Source organism: Aethalodelphis obliquidens, unplaced genomic scaffold (assembly GCF_003676395.1).
Source record: "Aethalodelphis obliquidens isolate GAN/ISIS:26980383/991018 unplaced genomic scaffold, ASM367639v1 scaffold1, whole genome shotgun sequence".
NCBI classification, from domain to species: domain Eukaryota; kingdom Metazoa; phylum Chordata; class Mammalia; order Artiodactyla; family Delphinidae; genus Aethalodelphis; species Aethalodelphis obliquidens.
In genome coordinates this window covers 4,250,546-4,270,058 of record NW_020837945.1, presented here as the reverse complement: position 1 = coordinate 4,270,058, position 19,513 = coordinate 4,250,546, and the positions used below count along the sequence as shown (strand labels likewise).

Sequence of the window (19,513 nt, the reverse complement as noted above, 5' to 3'; positions counted from 1 at the left end):
CCCGAGGGTGGCGACCTGCCTCTCCGGAACTCTTTTTCCACAAGAGTGACCGACTGCCCTTGGAGGCTTAACTTACCCTTGGGAGCCTGAGGCCCCTGTGACTACAGTGGTTTCAAAGGCTCGGTAAAGCCTGATGGATGCCTGGAATGCAAGCCCGCACGCGGCGCGGAGAAGCGGCCGTCCCTTCTTGGAAGTGGGCCGTCTTCTGGGAAGCCTAACTCCCACCAGAGCCTGGCCTCCTGTAAACCCAAGGACCTGCAGGCCTGCCGCCCTGACCGTGGGGCCTGGGACATCGTGCTCTCCCTATTTTCCCTGATCGACCAGGAGCAAAGGAGGAAGCCTGCTGGGCTGTGCAAACAGCAGCGGGCAGGAAGTTAAACAGCCTTAGAACGGGGACCTGCACTTCGAACCTGGATTTCCCTGGGACTTGGCTTTGACGTCTCAAAGACTCAGAGTATGCCTAATATGCCTATCTTGGCGGTCACTTGACATTGTGAGACATTCGATTGGGGTCTGGGGCCGCCAACCGTAAAGGGACGGGGTCCTCCCTTAAGAGCATAACCCGCCCGTTCTCGCTGGTCCCCAGTCAGCCTGGGCCGCCGAGCCGGAGATCGAGGGCGCCACCAGCGCACCTGCCCCGCGCACCTGCCCGCCCTCCCCGCCGCCGGCCGGCCCCCGGGGCGTGTCGCCCAGGGGTCCGCCCAGTCCTTGCGAGGCTCCCTCGGTCACCCTGAGCTGCGGCCCAGGCTCCGGAGGGTCCGGAGCCGCAGCTGGAAGATGCGCCCCGCGGCTGCCGGTGAGTGCGGGCGGAGGGAAGGGGGACCCGGCATGGGAGACTCGCCCCCTCGCCCTACCTGGCACCCGGCACGCTGAGCCAGAGGTGGAGGCGGCACGTGCCGGGAGGGAGGGGCTTCTCTTGGACCGGAGCTCAGGAAGGCGCCCAGCGAATCCAGCAGGGGCAAATGGGCTGGGGTCTCCCGCCGCCTTCCTGCCGGTCGCCACTGCCCCAGCTGCGTGCAGGGCCGGGGTGCGGGCAGATCAGTGACTGTGACGTTTTGCCTGGAAAGTAGGCGTTGGCTGAGCGCAGCTAGAGCAGGACCTAGTGAGGCCAGGGGGAGAGGGCTCCCTCCGGCCGAGCGCAGGTGCCGGTAGGGGCGGGCCCCGGCCCCATCTCCGACCTCCTGGGCCGGGAGGGGGGCTGCCGCGCGCCGGTTAGAGGCACTTGCGGACTCCACCTGGGGCTCCTCGGGCTGCCATCAGAGGTCATTATAGCCGCAGGTCCACCTGACCAGCCAAGGAAATGATGAAAAGTGCGGAGACAGGGAGACAACCCCTTTTCAGTCACCAGCCTGTGGGTGGGTGAGAAGTGGGGGCTCATTAGCATGGACTGTCCCATTGTCCCTTATTATAACAGTTCCGGTAGCATCTTTTTATAAGGCTTCCCCACACACACCATTCTATCAAAGTACTTGAGCCTGAGAAGATTTGGGGGAAAAAACAGGAAGGAGGAAAGAAAACCTCCGACTCTTTCCGAGCCGTTTCATCGCCCACTGCTCGCCTTCCTGACGGTAGCCTCCGTGCGCCTCTCCCACCCGCCTGCCTGCCCTGCATATGCAAGGCGCTCTGGGGTCCCGGAACCGACGGCCTCTGGCACACATTCCCTTTCTAAGTGGTTTTGCTGTTTCTTCCTATAATCTGAGGAATCTGGAGTCCTTCCAGAGCAAGGCAGCGTATTATGCAAAATTAAAAGTTCAACACTGGAAAGTTCTCTTGGCCTCTCTAGGGACCAGCGCCCACCTCTCAGTGGCAGGTCATTGCCTCCAGGTGTTTGCCTCTGTGGCCTCCTTCCTTCCTAAGTGGCGTTCTGGTGGTGTGGTCTCACTGCAGAAGGTTCTGAGGACCCCCTTTCTGCTCCATCCCCAATGGGTAGGAAAGCCAAATTTTAAGACTTTTTATTTGTGTAAAATATGCAAGTTTTCTACAAAACCACTTATTTGTGAACAGCACTGTCTCTGGTAACTTGTGTGCATTGTAGGATAAATGCAAGGAGATACATATCTCTTTTCTTGGGAGAAAAGATCTCCCTGGGGGCACTGACTTTCATTACAGCTATTTTGGAAGAATTTTTTTCATCGTGCCTGTGTTATATACTTACTGTCCAATTTTGCTGCTCACTTAGTGGAAAATGCTGGATATGATCAGATTGCTTTCCCTCCACTCACAGCTTTTTCGCATGCAGCCCTTGTGATTCATTTGTGAGCTACGTGGTCCTTTCACATCAAGGTTTGAGGTCACAGCAGGTTGTCATATATCCAGGGGTGTGGCTGTCAGCGAAATTACTCACAGAAGCTCAGGGCCACATCACTTTTGATTTTGTGAGCTAAAGATTAGGTAACGTTCGTGGAAGCAGCATTTCCCTGGATGCTTCAGTCAAGCCCCAGGTCTGTCCCATGTAGGGACACAGCTCACAAGAAGGACATTCAGACTAAAGGGATGAAGTAAACTAAGCCACCACCACCCTTCACAAGCCGGAGGAAGCTTCCCGGAGCAGTCATCCTAATTCCTCAAAATTAAGGGTGTTGGCATGTGAACTTTGGAAGGTGGGTTACCTTGCCAACCTGCTGAGGTGTTCAGCTGTGACACTTCCCAGCCCTACTGCCAACAAGCCTCCGTCAGCAGGACAGCGATAACAGTGGACACTGGGGCCAGCAGAGCCTGGAGCCACAAAGCAGCTGCACCCCAAGTCTGGCGTATCCACCCCTCAGGGACAAGAGGTGCAGGTGTGGCTGCCTCAAGGCGAGGGAATGTGGGTTCCTGTGGGGAGGTGGCCAGTGAAAAACCTCATCCTTATCCAGTTCATGTGGAAGGAAATCCCTCCAAAGTGTCTCCTTCTGGGTTCAGAATGGCCCTCTGCAGCGCCCCTGGATTGGATGGGAGGGGGATCCGGAAACCCCCCCTTGCCTGTAGCCTGCCTTCGTGTACACTGGCTTCGGGACTGCTTTGTCCTCCAGCCTAAGTGAAGTGTCAGGGCCAGCCTGAGACCCCCAAGAATCTGAGGGTGGAGTGAGGGTAGGACACACACACATGTGCCCTAAAAGAGAGCCTCTGAGGAGGAAGTTCCGCCTTCCTACCTGTGCTCGGCATTGGCCTTTGATCTAATACTCACGGGCACCTGCTGTGTGGAAGTGCTTAGGATGTGTCCGTGGGCTGATGTCGACTTTATTACCTTATGAGAAAAGGCCGGATCCTGGTCACAGAGCCACAGAAGGTTCGCGGACTCTGTGTACTTCCTCTGCCTGCCCCCCCACTCTGAAGCTGCTGGACCCCTCCTTCCAGGGCAGGCCCTTCCCCCGCCCCCGAGCTGTCTTAGCTGAGTCCCTGAGCCCTTGCCTTTCCCAGGACAAATCCTCGCCTGTGCCTGCCCCATCCCGGGTGCAGGGTCCACCGCCAGCCCGTGCCCCATCTTCTCACGATGAACTGGTCCCAGTGCATGCTGCTGGGTCTGCCTCCCTCCCCAAGCTGGTTCTGGCTCCAGTCATGGCTTCCGCAGCCACGGCAGGAAACCTGGCCTGGGGGTCCACCGCTGCGCCCCTCACCCAGACCACAGACGCTTTGTAGCCTTCCCAGGAGCCCTGGAAAATGTCCAGGGAGGGGTGCCTGTGGTCCCACAAGCCCGGGGCTCACAGCGCTCCTAGTGAGGACACGTGGACTTTTATTCTCTCCTCATTGCCTTCCCTGTCACTTCCACCCATGTTTCCTTGTCCACCTGGGGACCAAACCGTGCCTCCCTTCCATGCGGGGAGGAAGGTATCTGAGAGGGGACATCATGCTCCCTTTCAGTCATCTCCGAATCAAAAGCAACTCTTCACTCAAAGATCTCACGTGTGACGCTCAGAAGATCTGAATAATCTCTGCTTTGCCAATTTTCTTCAAATACGACACTTGGATAAAACAGTCTGGCAGTGATTCGACACACAGGACACTGAACTATTGTTTTTGAACCTGAGACTCTTATCGATGCTGAATCCACGTTTCCAGCAGTCAGATCACACTGTTCACTCAGGGTGCCTCCAGCGGCGTTTTCCGGAACATCCTGTGACCCTCGCACCGTCCTAGTTATGCGGGCACAGACCTGGAGGGGAGAGCCATGGTGGGCAGCTCCGACAAGGCATGTGAAGGGCTGACCTGAGGGTGCCTGTGCAGGCTTCACCCAGGAGGCCACAGAGCCACACTGGAGTCCTTGAAGGAGCGGACAGGTGGCCAGGGGTCTGGAGGAGAGCGCCCTGGGGGCAGAGGGACAAACTCGTACCCAGGCTACAGCAGGAAAGGGCAGCCACTGCAGTGGGTCAGCACGGCTGGAGCACAGAGCAAACAAAGGACAGTGCGCCAGCTTCACCTGTTGTTCTCACTGTGTTTCTGTGGCTGGTTTTTCCAGCTCGGAGACATCCCTCCATCCTAGGAACTGCAGCGGCCACGCTGTCTCAGGCATTTCCCAGCAGGAAGCCATCTCTGCATTACGTTCTAACCATCTTAGGGACTGCGTGGTTTGGAAAAGAGAAAGAAAGAACTGATGTTGAAATATGCACTTGAAAAAAGACCAAATGGTCCCGGTGAGTCAGAGGCATCCCATTTCACCAGGATGACTACCTAAGCTAGGCAGCCTCCTGGCAAACACCAGCAAATACTGACCCGATATAACCTAACCGTTGGGGGAAACCTCGAGGTGCTAGGCATGAAGAGGGAGCCTAGGTCCAGAGCTCAACACAGCCGGACTGACAGACAGAGGTTTGCGTTTCATCACCACCCGGAGAGAGAGGCCCCCCCGGGCTTGGTGCTGGAGGGCTGCGGCTGCACGTTTGGAAAGGGGGCCGGGGAACACCCACTGGTCTCTGCTCAGGGCTCTGGGCGGGGAGACACCAGCCCTCTGACACCAACTGTGTGTCCAGCCATTCAGCTCAGCTCCGACACAACACCCACAATAAGCTCCAGAGCCCAGGGGTTAAGGGCAGTGCCCTCCACGAGCTGCCCTGTCTTCAGACGCCAGCCACGGGCTTCGGGCGCCGCCCGCACTTCTAACCAGCTGGCTACAAATCTGGGGGTTCCCACAATTCCTGGGGGGTTCAATAATTTGCTAGAACAACTCACAGAAACACTGAAAGCATCACTCTGCTTAAGATTACAGTTTTAGGGCTTCCCTGGTGGCGCAGTGGTTGAGAGTCCGCCTGCCGATGCAGGGGACACAGGTTCGTGCCCCGCTCCGGGAAGATCCCACATGCCGCAGAGAGGCTGGGCCCGTGAGCCACGGCCGCTGAGCCTGCGCGTCCGGAGCCTGTGCTCTGCAACGGGAGAGGCCACGGCAGTGAGAGGCCCGCGTACCGCAAAAAAAAAAAAAAAAAAAAAAAAAGATTACAGTTTTATTGTATAGGATACAAGTCAGGACCAGCCAAATGCAGGGACATGCAGGGTGAAGAGGAGTTCCGTGCCCACAGCCCTGGAGTCAGGGTGCATCCCCCACCTGGCACATCAGTGTGTTCCCCACTAGGAAGCCCCCCAAGCTTCTGAGTCCCGAGTTTCATTGGGGTCTTACTCTGTCATTGGTCACAGGACAGCTTGCCTGCCCTCTCCCCTCCTGGAGGTCCGGGGGCGGGGCTGAGGTGTGGGCAGGGTCTTTCCGGGCTGGCTGGCCCCTCCCCGGAAGCTATCCTAGGATCCACCCCGAGTCACCTCATTAGCATAAGCTCAGGCGTGGCTGAAAGGGGCCCCTTATGAACAGCAGCAGAGGCTCATATCAGGAAATTCCGAGGGTTTCAGGAGTTCTGTGTCAGAAACTGGGATAAAGATGAGATATATTCTTTATTCTACCCCTTTGGTAGATAAGCACCCAACACGGGGAGCACGTAGGTTCTCTAGCAGCGAGAGAGAAGAGCTAAGATGCTGCGGGCCTGGGGAGACCGAGGCCGTAGACATGTAGCAAAGTCTATGGAGGTCACCCCAGTAAGACTGGCCGGTGGATCCCACTGAGGGCTGGCAGGGGGACGTATGGAGTCAGGAAGAGGCCCAGACATCTGACCCTGTCCTGGGCAAGATGTGGGGCAGGAGCAGACTCGAGCCGGGGAGAATCAAGGGTTTCATGTGGGACGTGCTACGTGTCAGGCCCTGCGAGACGTCCCGGGTGCCCAGAGGGATCAGCAAGTGGACACGCTTGTCGGGAGCTCAGAGGATGGTCTGGGGGTCAGTTTATCTGGGATTCTGCAGAGAGAGCCAGGCTGCACCGTGTGAGGGAAAAGCCAGCAGAGACAGCGTGGGAGACACCCCCAGCCCGCCCCAGGAGTGTGGGCGCTGCCCAGGGGGGACATGGATGGGTCAGGACCGTCATCGGGGGCCTGGGGCTGGCAGCCTGGAGGCTTTGGAGGCTTAGACCAGCACAGCTGCCCTGAGCCGTGGGTGGAAGGTGAGGCCTGGAGGCTGATCCAGAGGACGGTTATTTCCAGATGCTTGGCCTGAGAGGGGACAGAAATGAGGCAGCCGAGGAGGGTGTGTGGTCAGGTGGGCGGGCTCTTCCTCTCGCCTCCCCTCCCCTCCTCTTGTTTTACTTCCTTCCTTCCATCCATCCAACCATCCGTCCTCTTCTTATTTCTCAGGACTGGACATATCAGTACATAAACACCGATGGGACCATCCCTGAGGTCCCTTTACGCAGGGCCTCGGGCCATCCCTGCATCTTGGCAGTTTTGGTAATCCTGCACAGTCCTGACCTGCGAGCTATTTAAGGAGTAAAGTCTGTAAGACCCGGGAGCAGATTGTCTGTGAAGGGACAGAGCTGTCCCTTAGGCCTCCTGTAACCCAGGAGCGGGGCAGTGCCTTTTCCTGCAGAATTGAGAGGAAGGTCCTGGAGTTGACAAACTCTCTGCAGGGACTTTCTGCCACCAGGGTGTCCCCGCAGCCTTGTTTCTGAGGATACTGACAGTCTGGGGACCTTTTCCAGTGTCACGGGGCGGTTGTGTGCTCACGGGCACCAGGTACCATCCTCAGCACTGCTGACACAGCAGTAAACAAAACAGAGCTGCCCCCGCCGCCCCCGAGAGCTTCCAGGAGCTTCCAGCAGCTCATGAGGGAAGGGCCGCTTCTGTCCTTAGGCCCCTGGCAGGGCCGCCTGATGAGTCCTTGACCTAATCCTCTGAGGATGCTCTGAGACCCAACACAGCAGCGAATAGGGAACCTCGGCCCCGACCGCTCTCACATCCTGTGCTTGGTACCCGCTCTTGTGGCTCCACTGAGTGGCCCCGGGCCCTCTCCAGCCCACCGCCTCCCGGGGTGATTCCCCTCAGGGTATCCTGCTGACACTGGTTCAGGGATGCCATCCAGGGAAGGCCGAGGAGGAGAGGGTCAGTGGGGAAGGCAGCCAACGTGTCTTGTCTTGTCTGTGTGCAGGCACCCTAAAGGCAGTGTTCTTCATCTTCGCCTCCCTGTGCGCCTGGTATTCTGGGTACCTGCTGGCAGAGCTCATTCCAGATGTGCCCCTGTCCAGAGCTGCCTACAGCATCCGGAGCATCGGTGAGAGGCCTGTCCTCAAAGGTGGGTACCACAGTGGGGTCCAAGCAAGGACTCGCAACCCAGCTGCTGTGCCCTGGGCCCTGACCTCAGCACTGCCCCTACTGGCCGTTTATGTTGATGAGCATGGGGGAGGGGAGGGGAGGGGGAGGAAGGGAAAAAAGCCTCTCTGGTAGTTCCCATACTATTCCAAGGTAGGTACCCCTCCTCATGCCTCATGAGACCCCAAGGCAAACCATGATGTTAAAAAAACAAACTTTATGGGCAAGATGCGTTAAATAAAAATATGTGTTGGAATTAGGAATGAAGTAAATTATAAGATATCCACTAAAAATGACATTGGAAAACGTGTGGGACCCTAACGTAGTCATATGCACCCTTTTCCACAATCTCATGGTAAATAGGTGTGCTAGTGTATTTTTAACACAGAAATAAACTCTACAAAATGAATTTGCACAAATATGAAGAACTGGGTAGTGATTTTAAAAATTTGTAAAAAAAACCATTCCTTTTCAGATTTAATTACCTTTTGTGTCCAAGAAAAAAAAAAAAAGAACTCTCCAGAAATCGACTATGACTGGTGTTTTTATTTTAGATAAGGTTTTCACAGTGAATTTGCTTGTAATCAGATAGATTATTGCATATGGATTGTGGACGAGGCCCAGTGCGGTGGGGGAGACCCCCATGTGCGGAGGGCGTGGCAACTGCCCTCAAAGGGCTTGCCTTCTCATTTTCTCCATTTTTACACAAAAGGTGGACTTGGTCCTGGTTACAGGCTTGCATCTAGGAGCTGCCTCTGACCCGGTGTTTCTAGAAGGGCTCGTTTACATGGTTTCTGATTCCCGCCAACGGGGGCCGGGGGCAGGGGAGGAACTGTCACCCTCCCCGTGACTGAAGCACAGCAAGTTTGGGGAACCCAAGGGTGGTAGTGAGAGCCGGCTGTGACACTGCATCCTGACACCTGCTGGCTCGGGACCTCTGCTCTGGGGGGACACATGACTGCTTGGGGGCTGGACTCAGAGTTTGGAGGGAGTCTTTGATTCATAGCCCAGTGCTCACATGAACGAGAGGTTCAAAGGGGACAGCATGGTGCATGCGACCAGGCTAGCTTTGCGGCCAGGCTTACTCCGTGCTGTCATGAGCAGTGTGGCCGGGGAGATGCTCCTCAGGGACATGTGCCCCTTATCCAGGCGCTGCCCCCCTCCTGTGCCTGCCAGAGAGGCAGGAAGAGGGTGCTTTCCCCGCCTTGGGACCAGGCTCCAGGACGAGCTCAGCTTCTGTAGGCTGCAGGGCTCTGGAGCCTCTCCGTTACCCCGGTCCTGCACATTGTCCTACGTTCCGCAGTCCCCCGGGCCACGTGCGGGGGACACATCCGCTCAGAATCGGAAGCAAAGGAAGGATCACGTTGAGATGTGAGATCAGCGTTGGGCTCTGAGCGAAATGAGCCTCGGATACCGAGGCTCTGAGCACTGAACCCCCGTGGCCAAGGCCCCCCCGAGTGAGACGACCCACTCCCACCTCCTTGGGCTGGCCCCCTTTATCCAGGTTTAGCTTTCTCCACTTCCTTATCTTTTCTCTTAAAAAGGCCCATTTCTTGACTCAGCTGTGGAGGCCCTCCATCTTGGCTTCAGATTTCCGTGAAGTTAACTCTTACCCTGCAAGCCCAGCTCTCCTGGGTTCACACCGTCTGTCCATAGGTTGGATGTTGCGTCCTCTCCGTTTCCACGCGATTTCGCACTCATGGGCAAGTCCCACTGGCTCGCGCTCATTTTCTAGACATGGCCCAAGTCTTCCCGGTCAGGATCCTTGGGAGCTGCTGGAATCTGCGTGGGCACCAGCTCTCCCTGCTCTGGCCTCCCTGCCTCTCCCTATTCCTCGTGTTTCATGGGGGGCGATTAGGCCTCACATTCAGTCCCTCGACTTTGTGGAAGGTTCTGTGCTCGCCACCGGGAAAGGACAGACGCACAGTCTCCCTCCCCCGGCAGGGCTCAGCTTCCCAAGTCTCCCCTCCTCGGACTACCTCTCCCCCTTTTCTCCCCATTGGGCTGCCCCCCGCAGGCCTACAAGCCCTGCACTTGCCCAGCTTCAAGACCCAAGAAAGTGCCGAGGGTCAGCAACACAGGCATCATTGGTCTAACGGATGGGGGAGCTTACAGGTCTGGAACAAGGTCCTGGAGCCTCTCCCCACCGTGGTTGGCAGGACCTGGCCGCAGACTTTGCTCCTCGGGGCAGGCGGGGGGGGGTTTGGCAGTTACGGGGGAATTGGCCTCAGGTTGGCTCATCGGTTACCAGGGAAACCAGCAGAGGACCAGGCCCCTCACCGCCCCCTTGATAAGCACAGTCACTAGCTGAGCCCGGGGCAAGCACGTAGGAAGGTCAGTCATGTGAGTGGGGTGTCGGTGCAGCAGGCCCTGGTCAAGCAGAGGAGGGACAGAGAGCAAGAGGACAGCCACGTCGAGTGGTCTGGCCACACTCCCCGATTCTCACCTCTGTACCGGGGTGGAGGTAACCTGCCTGCCACGCCATCACTGCCACGGCCCAAGCTGCCCTCATTTTGTTGATTTCTCCCTTTGTCCCCACTTCCCTCTCTGACTTCTCTCCCAGCACTCAGAGGCATCTAATGACACCTTTCTGCTTGAACAGCTAATTGCAGACCAGGCTGTCCTGTCTTACCAGCCTGCATTCCGGTGCTCTTACAGACCTGGCTCTTGGTGTCACTCAGCGCCATGCCCAAGGCCCGGTCGTGCTGTGGGCGTTCCTCCTCCGAAGCTGCTCGCAGCTGCATCGCGCCGGGGCACGAGTCCTCGCCTTTTCCTCCTCTTTCCCTCGTGGGGACTTGGAGACGGCTCCGCATTGCCTCTAGCTTACACCACACAGAGGCTGTGCGGGGAGCACCCTCGCAGCTCTCTCTGTGGACCTGGCTGAAATTTTCTTCGGGATTTACATACGCAGGAGTGGAGCCATAGCGTGCGTGTCAGCTTCAGGTGACTCAGTCGAGCCCGACGCCCTTCCAGAATGGGCCTGCCTGCCAGGCCCCTGTCTCACACCATCCTCACCAACACACGCGTGTCCCAGCGTTCTGAGTGTGCCAGTCGGACAGGCATAACGTGGCAGCTCACTGCTGTGACGAGCGTTTCTCAGGTTTCCCGTGGGTTTTGGAACACCAAGCCGGGCTGTGACTACTACAGTCACCCCCCGCGTCCATGGGGGATCGATTCCAGGACCCCCGCGGATACCAAAATGCACGATGCTCAAGTGCCTTATATAAAGCGGTGCCATATTTGCACATAACCCACCCACATCCTCCCGTATACTTTATTTTTTTCTCTTCTTTTTTCCTTCCAATGTTATTGAGATATAATTGACATACAACGCTGTATAAGTTTAAGGCATACAGCATAATGATTTGACTTACAAATATCAGGAAATGATTTTCACAAGTTTAGTGAATATCCATCATCTCATATCGATAGAAAATTAAAGAAATAGAAAAAAAATTGTGATAAGAATTCTGAGGATTTACCCTCTTGACAAACCCTCCTACACACTTTAAGTCATCTCTAGATTACATACAATGCCTAAGACAATGTAAATGCTATACAAATCGTTGCCTACAGGATGCAAATTCAAATTCTGCTTTTTGGATCTTTCTGGAATTTTTTTGGAATCTTTTCAGTCTCTGGTTAGTTGAATCCAAGATGCAAACCCTCGGAAAGGAGGGAGGGCCGACCATGTTTCTTTCTGACGGGCAGGAGGACGGACAAGGGACAGCTGAGGGGAAGAACCCAAACTCCCTGGAACCTCCGTATGGCTTGATCCCATTCCCTCTGTCTCCTCCCACCACGCTTCTCCACCCCACCCCAGTTTGGAACCTGCTGCCCTGCCTTAGGCCCCTGTCCTGGAGGTGCACTTAGAGATCGTACTCAGGGCTCACAAGGCTTGTTGGTCCCGGTGCCAAAGAAAGAAGGGCAAGTAGTGAATGCCTGCAAGTTCAGCTTCACAGCTTATCTCTAGGCGAAATAAATTTTATCTTGATATGTGTGTGTGTGTGTGTGTGTGTATCACTGAATCACTTTGCTGTACACCTGAGATAAACGTTACCTAGAAACCGTATATCCGGGACTTCCCTGGTGGTGCAGTGGTTAAGAATCCACCTGCCAATGCAGGGGACACGGGTTCGAGCCCTGGTCTGGGAAGAACCCACATGCTGTGGAGCAACTAAGCTTGTGCACCACAACTACTGAGCCTGCGCTCTAGAGCCTGTGCTCTGCAACAAGAGAAGCCACCGCAGAGAGAAGGCCACCCACCGAAACGAAGAGCGGCCCCTGCTTGCCGCAGCTAGTGAAAGCCCACGTGCAGCAACAAAGACACAGCACAGCCAAAAATAAATAAATTAATTAAATAAATGTATAAAAAAAGAAGCCATATATCTGTACATATATGTGTGTATATATATATATATATATATAAAACTGAATCACTTTGCTGTACACCTGAAACTCACACAACATTTTTTTTTCTTTTTTTCTTTTTTTTTTTGTGGTACGCGGGCCTCTCACTGTTGTGGCCTCTCCCGCTGCGGAGCACAGGCTCCGGACGCGCAGGCTCAGCAGCCATGGCCCACGGGCCCAGCCACTCCACAGTATGTGGGATCTTCCCGGACCGGGACACGAACCCGCGTCCCCTGCATGGGCAGGCAGACTCTCAACCACTGCGCCACCAGGGAAGCCTCACACAACATTTTCAATCAGCTATCAACTATACTTCAATAAAAAAGAAACCATTCACTTGCTATTTTTACAATATAGCAATATATTTTAATATTATTTACATTATATTAAATATATAAAGCTCTTATTTGATACGTTTGCAGGCACAGCCCTTAGCTAAACCATAAAAACGCAGATTGTTTTCTAAAGCTTCCCAACATTTTTGTGAAGAAGCGCTCTTTCCCCTTTTGGTCCTCTCCTGTTACTCAGAGGTTTAATTTCTCACCCAAGTTTAACTTCTCTCTGCTCTCTGAGCTGCGTCATGTACTTACTGATCAGACCATGTGGCTGGCACAGGAGAGAGTCAGCACACAGGGTTAGTGGCTGGGAAGATGGATAGTTACACCTGTGTAGTCGTTCTTAACTGTTCAGCCTCAAAAGCAGTGTGGGTGACGCTTAGCCACGGCTCCGGAAGATATGCTGTCTCTTTCACCCCATGGGAATCTTTCTCCCACTCATTGGCAATGTTATCAGACCCTGTTTGCTTCTGTTTTTTCAGCTGGCTTAAAAATAAAGTAAAATACCCTTTCTGGTTTCCCTCCCTGCCTCCCATACGAATCTGCTATCATTCTGTCTCCAAACTACCGTGACCCGTGGGGGTCAGGTGGTACGTGGCGTCCTCGTGACCTTATCTTTTAAGCTCTGCTGGGACTGGGGCTGTGTTAGACCATCCACCTCTGTGGGTCACAGCACACCTGTCTGCACGCCCAGCGCTCGGTGAGGATGGAGGTCAAAAGGATCATGTAGTCAGGGTACTCCGACAGCATCGTGATGACGGCATAGGGCCTGGAAATAATGTCCTTCTCCAAGAGCAGGGAGCTGGTTCAGTGAAGCTTGAAGGAGTCCTGCCAAGAACAGCAGGGGCCAGTGAGCAAGTTTGTGTGTGCTTGTTAGGGAAGGCTCGCCTACATTAAGCGAAATGCAGGTGGCAGGCAGAATGAGTGTGGATCTCACTTTAAGAGGGTTCTCTCCAGACTGAGTACAGAGCTTCCTCCACTTATGATGGGGTTGCATCCCAATACGCCTATAATGAGTTGAAAATATCATAAGTTCAAAATGCATTTAACACACCCAACATACTGAACATCCTTGCTTAGCCTAGCCTACCTTAACCATACTCTGAACACGTACACTAGCCTACGGTTGGGCCACCTCATCTATCACAAAGCCTATTTTCTAATTGTGTTGACTATATCCTGTAATTTACTGAATACTGTACTGAAAACGAAAAACAAAAGTGCTGTCTGGGTCCAGCATGGTTGTCAGGGTATCGGTTGTTCACCTTCCTGGTCTTGTAGCTGACGGGGAGCTGCAGCTCTCACTGCCCAGCATCACAAAGACATTGGACCACACATCACTAGCTTGGGAAAGGATAAAAATTCACAATTCGAAGCACGTTTTTTGCTGAAAGCATGTCCCTTGTGCACCATCATAAAGTAGAACCATCGTACATCAAGGACCATCTGTATACATACTCAGGACATCTACAGACTCAGGAAACAGGGCACACCTAACTTTTAAGCAGTATGTTAGTTACATTTTCAAGTACCATGCTCAGTGTGTTTTTAGGTAAATTACTTCTAAATTCAAAGTAATGAGCATTATCATTAAATTTTTAAAAAACTGAAATAAATACACTTCAGTGTTCAAAACCAGGAAAGATGGAGCAAATACCGTATTTTTGGCACATTTTCATGTTAATGGTTGGGCCCCTTGCTTTGAATTTAGGTAACTGGAGATTAAGAAAAAACGTATTGAGTATATTATATGAAAATGTAAGTGAGGTAAAATACTATTTGTATATGTCTAATCCATGTTTTCCAACATTGCAGATGCCCTCTGCGGGCATAGAAAAGTCTGGAAGGAAATATACCAAAAGGTAAAACAGTGAAGATTCTGTAGGGTGAATATGCATAGGATTTTTTCCTTCCTTTTGCCTGTCTATTACTTTCAGTGTTTTTCTTCAGAAACTAGATAAGAAAAGATAAAATCCCAAGGTCCTTCGATATTTAAAAAATTAGAATCCACAGGAGGAAAAATTGGTAAAAGTAGACCAGAGCTGCAGTAGCACGTGTGCAGAAAGCCCTGACTCAACGTCCCTCTTCCCTTTTGCAGGAGGGAGCAGGGTTCAGTGTCTCTGAGTTTTCTGCCAAAGTAGCTGCAGATTTCTGCCCCACGAGGGACCAGATGTCCATATTCATTCGTTACCGAACTAAGCTTGGGTCTGCTCACCCACTTGCAGTAAAGCCAGTCTACTGACACCTGGTTGTGGTGAAGGAAAGTGCAGCGTTTATTGTAGATGCCAAGCGAGGAGTCCAGGCAGCTAGTGCTCAAAAGACCAGAACTTCCCGATGGGTTTCAGGGAAGCATTTTTAAAGGCAAGGTGAGGGAGAGAGTCTTGGAGTACGTGATCAGCTTGGGCAGAGTTCTCTGATTGGTTGATGGTGAGGTAAGGGGCAGGGTCACATTTTACCAATCCTCAGGCAGCAGTAGTTCTAGAGGCTACGTGCTCATGGTCATCAAGTAGTTAACTTCTTCCATTTGGTGATGGTTTTAGCACCTGAAAAACAACTCAGGAATATTTTTCAGATACTGTTATCCATGTCCTTCAGGGAGGAAGTAAAGATTCTGTGATTGCCATATGGCTGATTTACTATTTAAATTGTTACCAGTTCTACTAACCCAACTGCTATTTTGGTCACTACACGTTCACATCCTTTCAATCATTAATTCTTTTTAACTTTTTTTAATTTTTATTTTTTTTAAATGAAGTATAGTTTATTTACAATGTTGTGTCAGTTTCTGCTGTACAGCGCAGTGATTCAGTTATATATATATTCTTTTTCAGATTTTTTTCCATTATAGCTTATTATAAGATATTGAGTGTATTTCCCCATGCTATACAGTAAATCCTTCTTGTTTATTTTATATATAGTAGAATGTATATGTTAATCCCAAACTCTAATTTACCCACACACACCCCACCCCCACACCATAGGGTAGCTTTATTTTTTTTCTCTTTTTTTAAACATCTTTATTGGAGTATAATTGCTTTACAATGGTGTGCTAGTTTCTGCTTTATAACAAAGTGAATCAGCTATACGTATACATATATCCCCATATCTCCTCCTTCTTTCATCTCCCTCCCACCCTCCCTATCCCACCCCTCTAGGTGGTCACAAAGCACTGAGCTGATCTCCCTGTGCTACGCGGCTGCTTCCCACTAGCTATCTGTTTTACAGTTGGTAGTGTATATATGTCCATGCCACTCTCTCACTTCGTTCCAGCTTACCCTCCCCCCTCCCCGTGTCCTCAAATCCATTCTCTACATCTGCATCTTTATTCCTGTCCTGTCCCTAGGTTCTTCAGAACCATTTATTTTTTTAGATTCCATATATATGTGTTAGCATATGGTATTTGTTTTTCCCTTTCTGACTTACTTCACTCTGTATGACAGACTCTAGGTTCATCCACCTCACTACAAATAACTCAGTTTTATTTCTTTTATGGATGAGTAATATTCCATTGTATATATGTGCCACATCTTCTTTATCCAGTCATCTATCAATGGACACTTATGTTGCTTCCATGTCCTGGCTATTTTAAATAGAGCTGCAATGAACATTGTGGTACATGACTCTTTTTGAATTATGGTTTTCTCAGGGTATATGCCCAGTAGTGGGATTGCTGGGTCATATGGTACTTCTATTTTTAGTTTTTTAAGGAACCTCCATACTGTTCTCCATAATGGCTGTATCAATTTACATTCCCACCAACAGTGCAAGAGGGTTCCCTTTTCTCCACACCCTCTCCAGCATTTATTTTTTGTAGATTTTTTGATGATGGCCATTCTGACGGGTGTGAGGTGATAACTCATTGTAGTACTGATTTGCATTTCTCCAATGATTAGTGATGTTGAGCATCCTTTCATGTGTTTGTTGGCAATCTCTATATCTTCTTTGGAGAAATGTCTATTTAGGTCTTCTGCCAATTTTTGGATTGGGTTGTTTGTTTTTTTGATATTGAACTGCATGAGCTGCTTGTAAATTTTGGAGATTAATCATTTGTCAGTTGCTTCATTTGCAAATATTATCTCCCATTCTGAGGGTTGTCTTTTTGTCTTATTTATGGTTTCCTTTGCTGTGCAAAAGCTTTTAAGTTTCATTAGGTCCCACTTGTTTATTTTTGTTTTTATTTCCATTTCTCTAGGAGGTGGGTCCAAAAGGCTCTTGCACTGACGTATGTCATAAGTGTTCTGCCTATGTTTTCCTCTAAGAGTTTGATAGTGTCTGGCTTTACATTTAGGTCTTTAATGCATTTTGAGTTTATTTTTGTGTATGGTGTTAGGGAATGTTCTAATTTCATTCTTTTACATGTAGCTGTCCAGTTTTCCCAGCACCACTTACTGAAGAGTCAGTCTTTTCTGCATTATATATTCTTGGCTCCTTTATCAAAAATAAGCTGACCATATGTGCATGGGTTTATCTCTGGGCTTTCTATCCTGTTTCATTGATCTATATTTCTATTTCTGTGCCAGTACCATACTGTCTTGATTACTGTAGCTTTGTAGTATAGTTTGAAGTCAGGGAGTCTGATTCCTCCAGCTCCGTTTCTTTCCCTCAAGACTGCTTTGGTTATATGGGGTCTTTGGTGTCTCCATACAAATTTTAAGATTTTTTTGTTCTAGTTCTGTAAAAAATGCCACTCGTAATTTGATAGGGATTGCATTGAATCTGTAGATTGTTTTGGGTAGTATAGCCATTTTCACAATGTTGATTCTTCCAATCCAAGGACATGGTGTATCTTAACACCTGTTTGTATCATCTTTAATTTCTTTCATCAGTGTCTTACAATTTTCTGCATACAGGTCTTTTGCCTCCTTAGGTAGATTTATTCCTAGGTATTTTATTCTTTTTGTTGCAGAGGTAAATGAGAGTGGTTCCTTAATTTCACTTTCAGATTTTTCATCATTAGTGTATAGGAATGCAAGAGATTTCTGTGCATTAGTTTTGTATCCTGCTGCTTTACCAAATTCATTGTTTAGCTCTAGTAGTTTTCTGGTAGGATCTTTAGGATTCTGTATGTATAGTACCATGTCATCCACAAACAGTGACAGCTTTACTTCTTCTTTTCCAATTTGGATTCCTTTTACTTCTTTTACTTCTCTGATTGCTGTGACTAAAACTTCCAAAACTGTGTTGAATAATAGTGGTGAGAGTGGGTAACCTTGTCTTTTCCCTGATCTTAGAGGAAATGGTTTCAGTTTTTCACCACTGAGAACAATGTTGGCTGTGGGTTTGTCATATATGGCTTTTATTATGTTGCGGTAAGTTCCTGCTATGCCTACTTTCTGCAGGGATTTTTTTTTTTTTTATCATAAATGAGTGTTGGATTTTGTCAAAAGCTTTTTCTGCATCTCTTGAGATTATTATATGTTTTTTATCCTTCAGTTTGTTAATATGGTTTATCACATTGATTGATTTGCGTATATTGAAGAATCCTTGCATTCCTGGGATAAAACCCACTTGATCATAGTGTATGATCCTTTTAATGTGCTGTTGGATTCTGTTTGCTAGTATTTTGTTGAGGATTTTTGCATCTATGTTCATCAGTGTTATTGGCCTGTAGTTTTCTTTATTGGTGACATCTTTTTCTGGTTTTGGTATCGGGGTGATGATGGCCTTGTGGAATGAGTTTGGGAGTGTTCCTCCCTCTGCTATATTTTGGAAGCGTTTGAGAAGGATAGGTGTTAGCTCTTCTCTAAATGTTTGATAGAATTCGCCTGTAAAGCCATCTGGTCCTGGGCTTTTGTTTGTTGGAAGATTTTTAATCACAGTCTCAATTTCAGTGCTTGTGATTGGTCTGTTTATATTTTCTATTGCTTCCTTGTTCAGCCTCGGAAGGTTGTGCTTTTCTAAGCATTTGTCCATTTCTTCCAGGTTGTCCATTTTATTGGCATAGAGTTGCTTGTAGTAATCTCTCATGATCATTTGTATTTGTGCAGTGTCACTTGTTACTGCTCCTTTTTCATTTCTAATTCTATTTATCTGAGTCATCTCCCTTTTTTTCTTGATGAGTCTGGCTAATGGTTTATCAATTTTGTTTATCTTCTCAAAGAACCAGCTTTTAGTTTTATTGATCTTTGCTATTGTTTTCTTCATTTCTTTTTCATTTATTTCTGATCTGATCTTTATGGTTTCTTTCCTTCTGTTAACTTTTGGAGTTTTTTGTTCTTCTTTCTCTAATTGCTTTGGGTGTAATGTTAGGATTTTTAGTTGAGATGTTTTTTGAAGTAGGATTGTATTGCTCTAAACTTCCCTCTTAGAACAGCTTCTGCTCCATCCCATAGGTTTTGGGTCATCGTGTTCTCATTCTCATTTGTTTCTAGGTATTTTTTGCTTTCCTCTTTGATTTCTTCAGTGATCTCTTGGTTATTTAGTAGTATATTGCTTAGTCTCCATGTGTTTGTATTTTTTGCAGATTTTTTTCCTGTAATTGATATCCAGTCTCATAGTGTTGTTGTTGGAGAAGATACTTGATACAATTTCAGTTTTCTTAAATTTACCAAGGCTTGATTTGTGACCCAAGATATGCTCTATCCTGGAGAATGTTCCATGAGCGCTTGAGAAGAAAGTGTTTTCTGTTGTTTTTGGATGGAATGTCCTATAAATATCAATTAAGTCCATCTTGTTTAATGTATCATTTAAAGCTTGTGTTTCCTTATTTATTTTCATTTTCGATGATCTGTCCATTGGTGAAAGTGGGGTGTTAAAGTCCCCTACTATGTTTGTGTTACTGTTGATTTCCCCTTTTATAGCTGTTAGCATTTGCCTTATGTATTGAGGTGCTCCTTTGTTGGGTGCATAAATATTTACAATTGTTATATCTTCTTCTTGGACTGATCCCTCAACCATTATGTAGTGTCCTTCTTTGTCTCTTGTAATAGTCTTTATTTTAAAGTGTATTTTGTCTGATATGAGAATTGCTACTCCAGCTTTCTTTTGATTTCCATTTGCATGGAATACCTTTTTCCATCCCCTCACTTTCAGCCTGTATGTGTCCCTAGGCCTGAAGAGGGTCTCTTGTAGACAGCATATATATGGGTCTTGTTTTTCTATCCATTCAGCCAGTCTGTGTCTTTTGGTTGGAGCATTTAATCCATTTACATTTAAGGTAGTTGTCGATATGTATGT

At 49.4% G+C, this 19,513-nt stretch overlaps 1 protein-coding gene across 2 annotated transcripts in view; it reads left to right on the top strand.

Moving 5' to 3' along the window:
- Window positions 1-19,513, top strand: part of FAM3B (FAM3 metabolism regulating signaling molecule B) — a 56,207-nt gene that overhangs the window by 17,610 nt on the left and 19,084 nt on the right. For both annotated transcript variants that reach the window (XM_027092975.1, XM_027092898.1), the window contains exon 2: window positions 7,432-7,575. In XM_027092975.1, coding sequence (XP_026948776.1) covers window positions 7,432-7,575 — 144 coding nt within the window. The remainder of the gene's footprint in view (window positions 1-7,431; window positions 7,576-19,513) is intronic.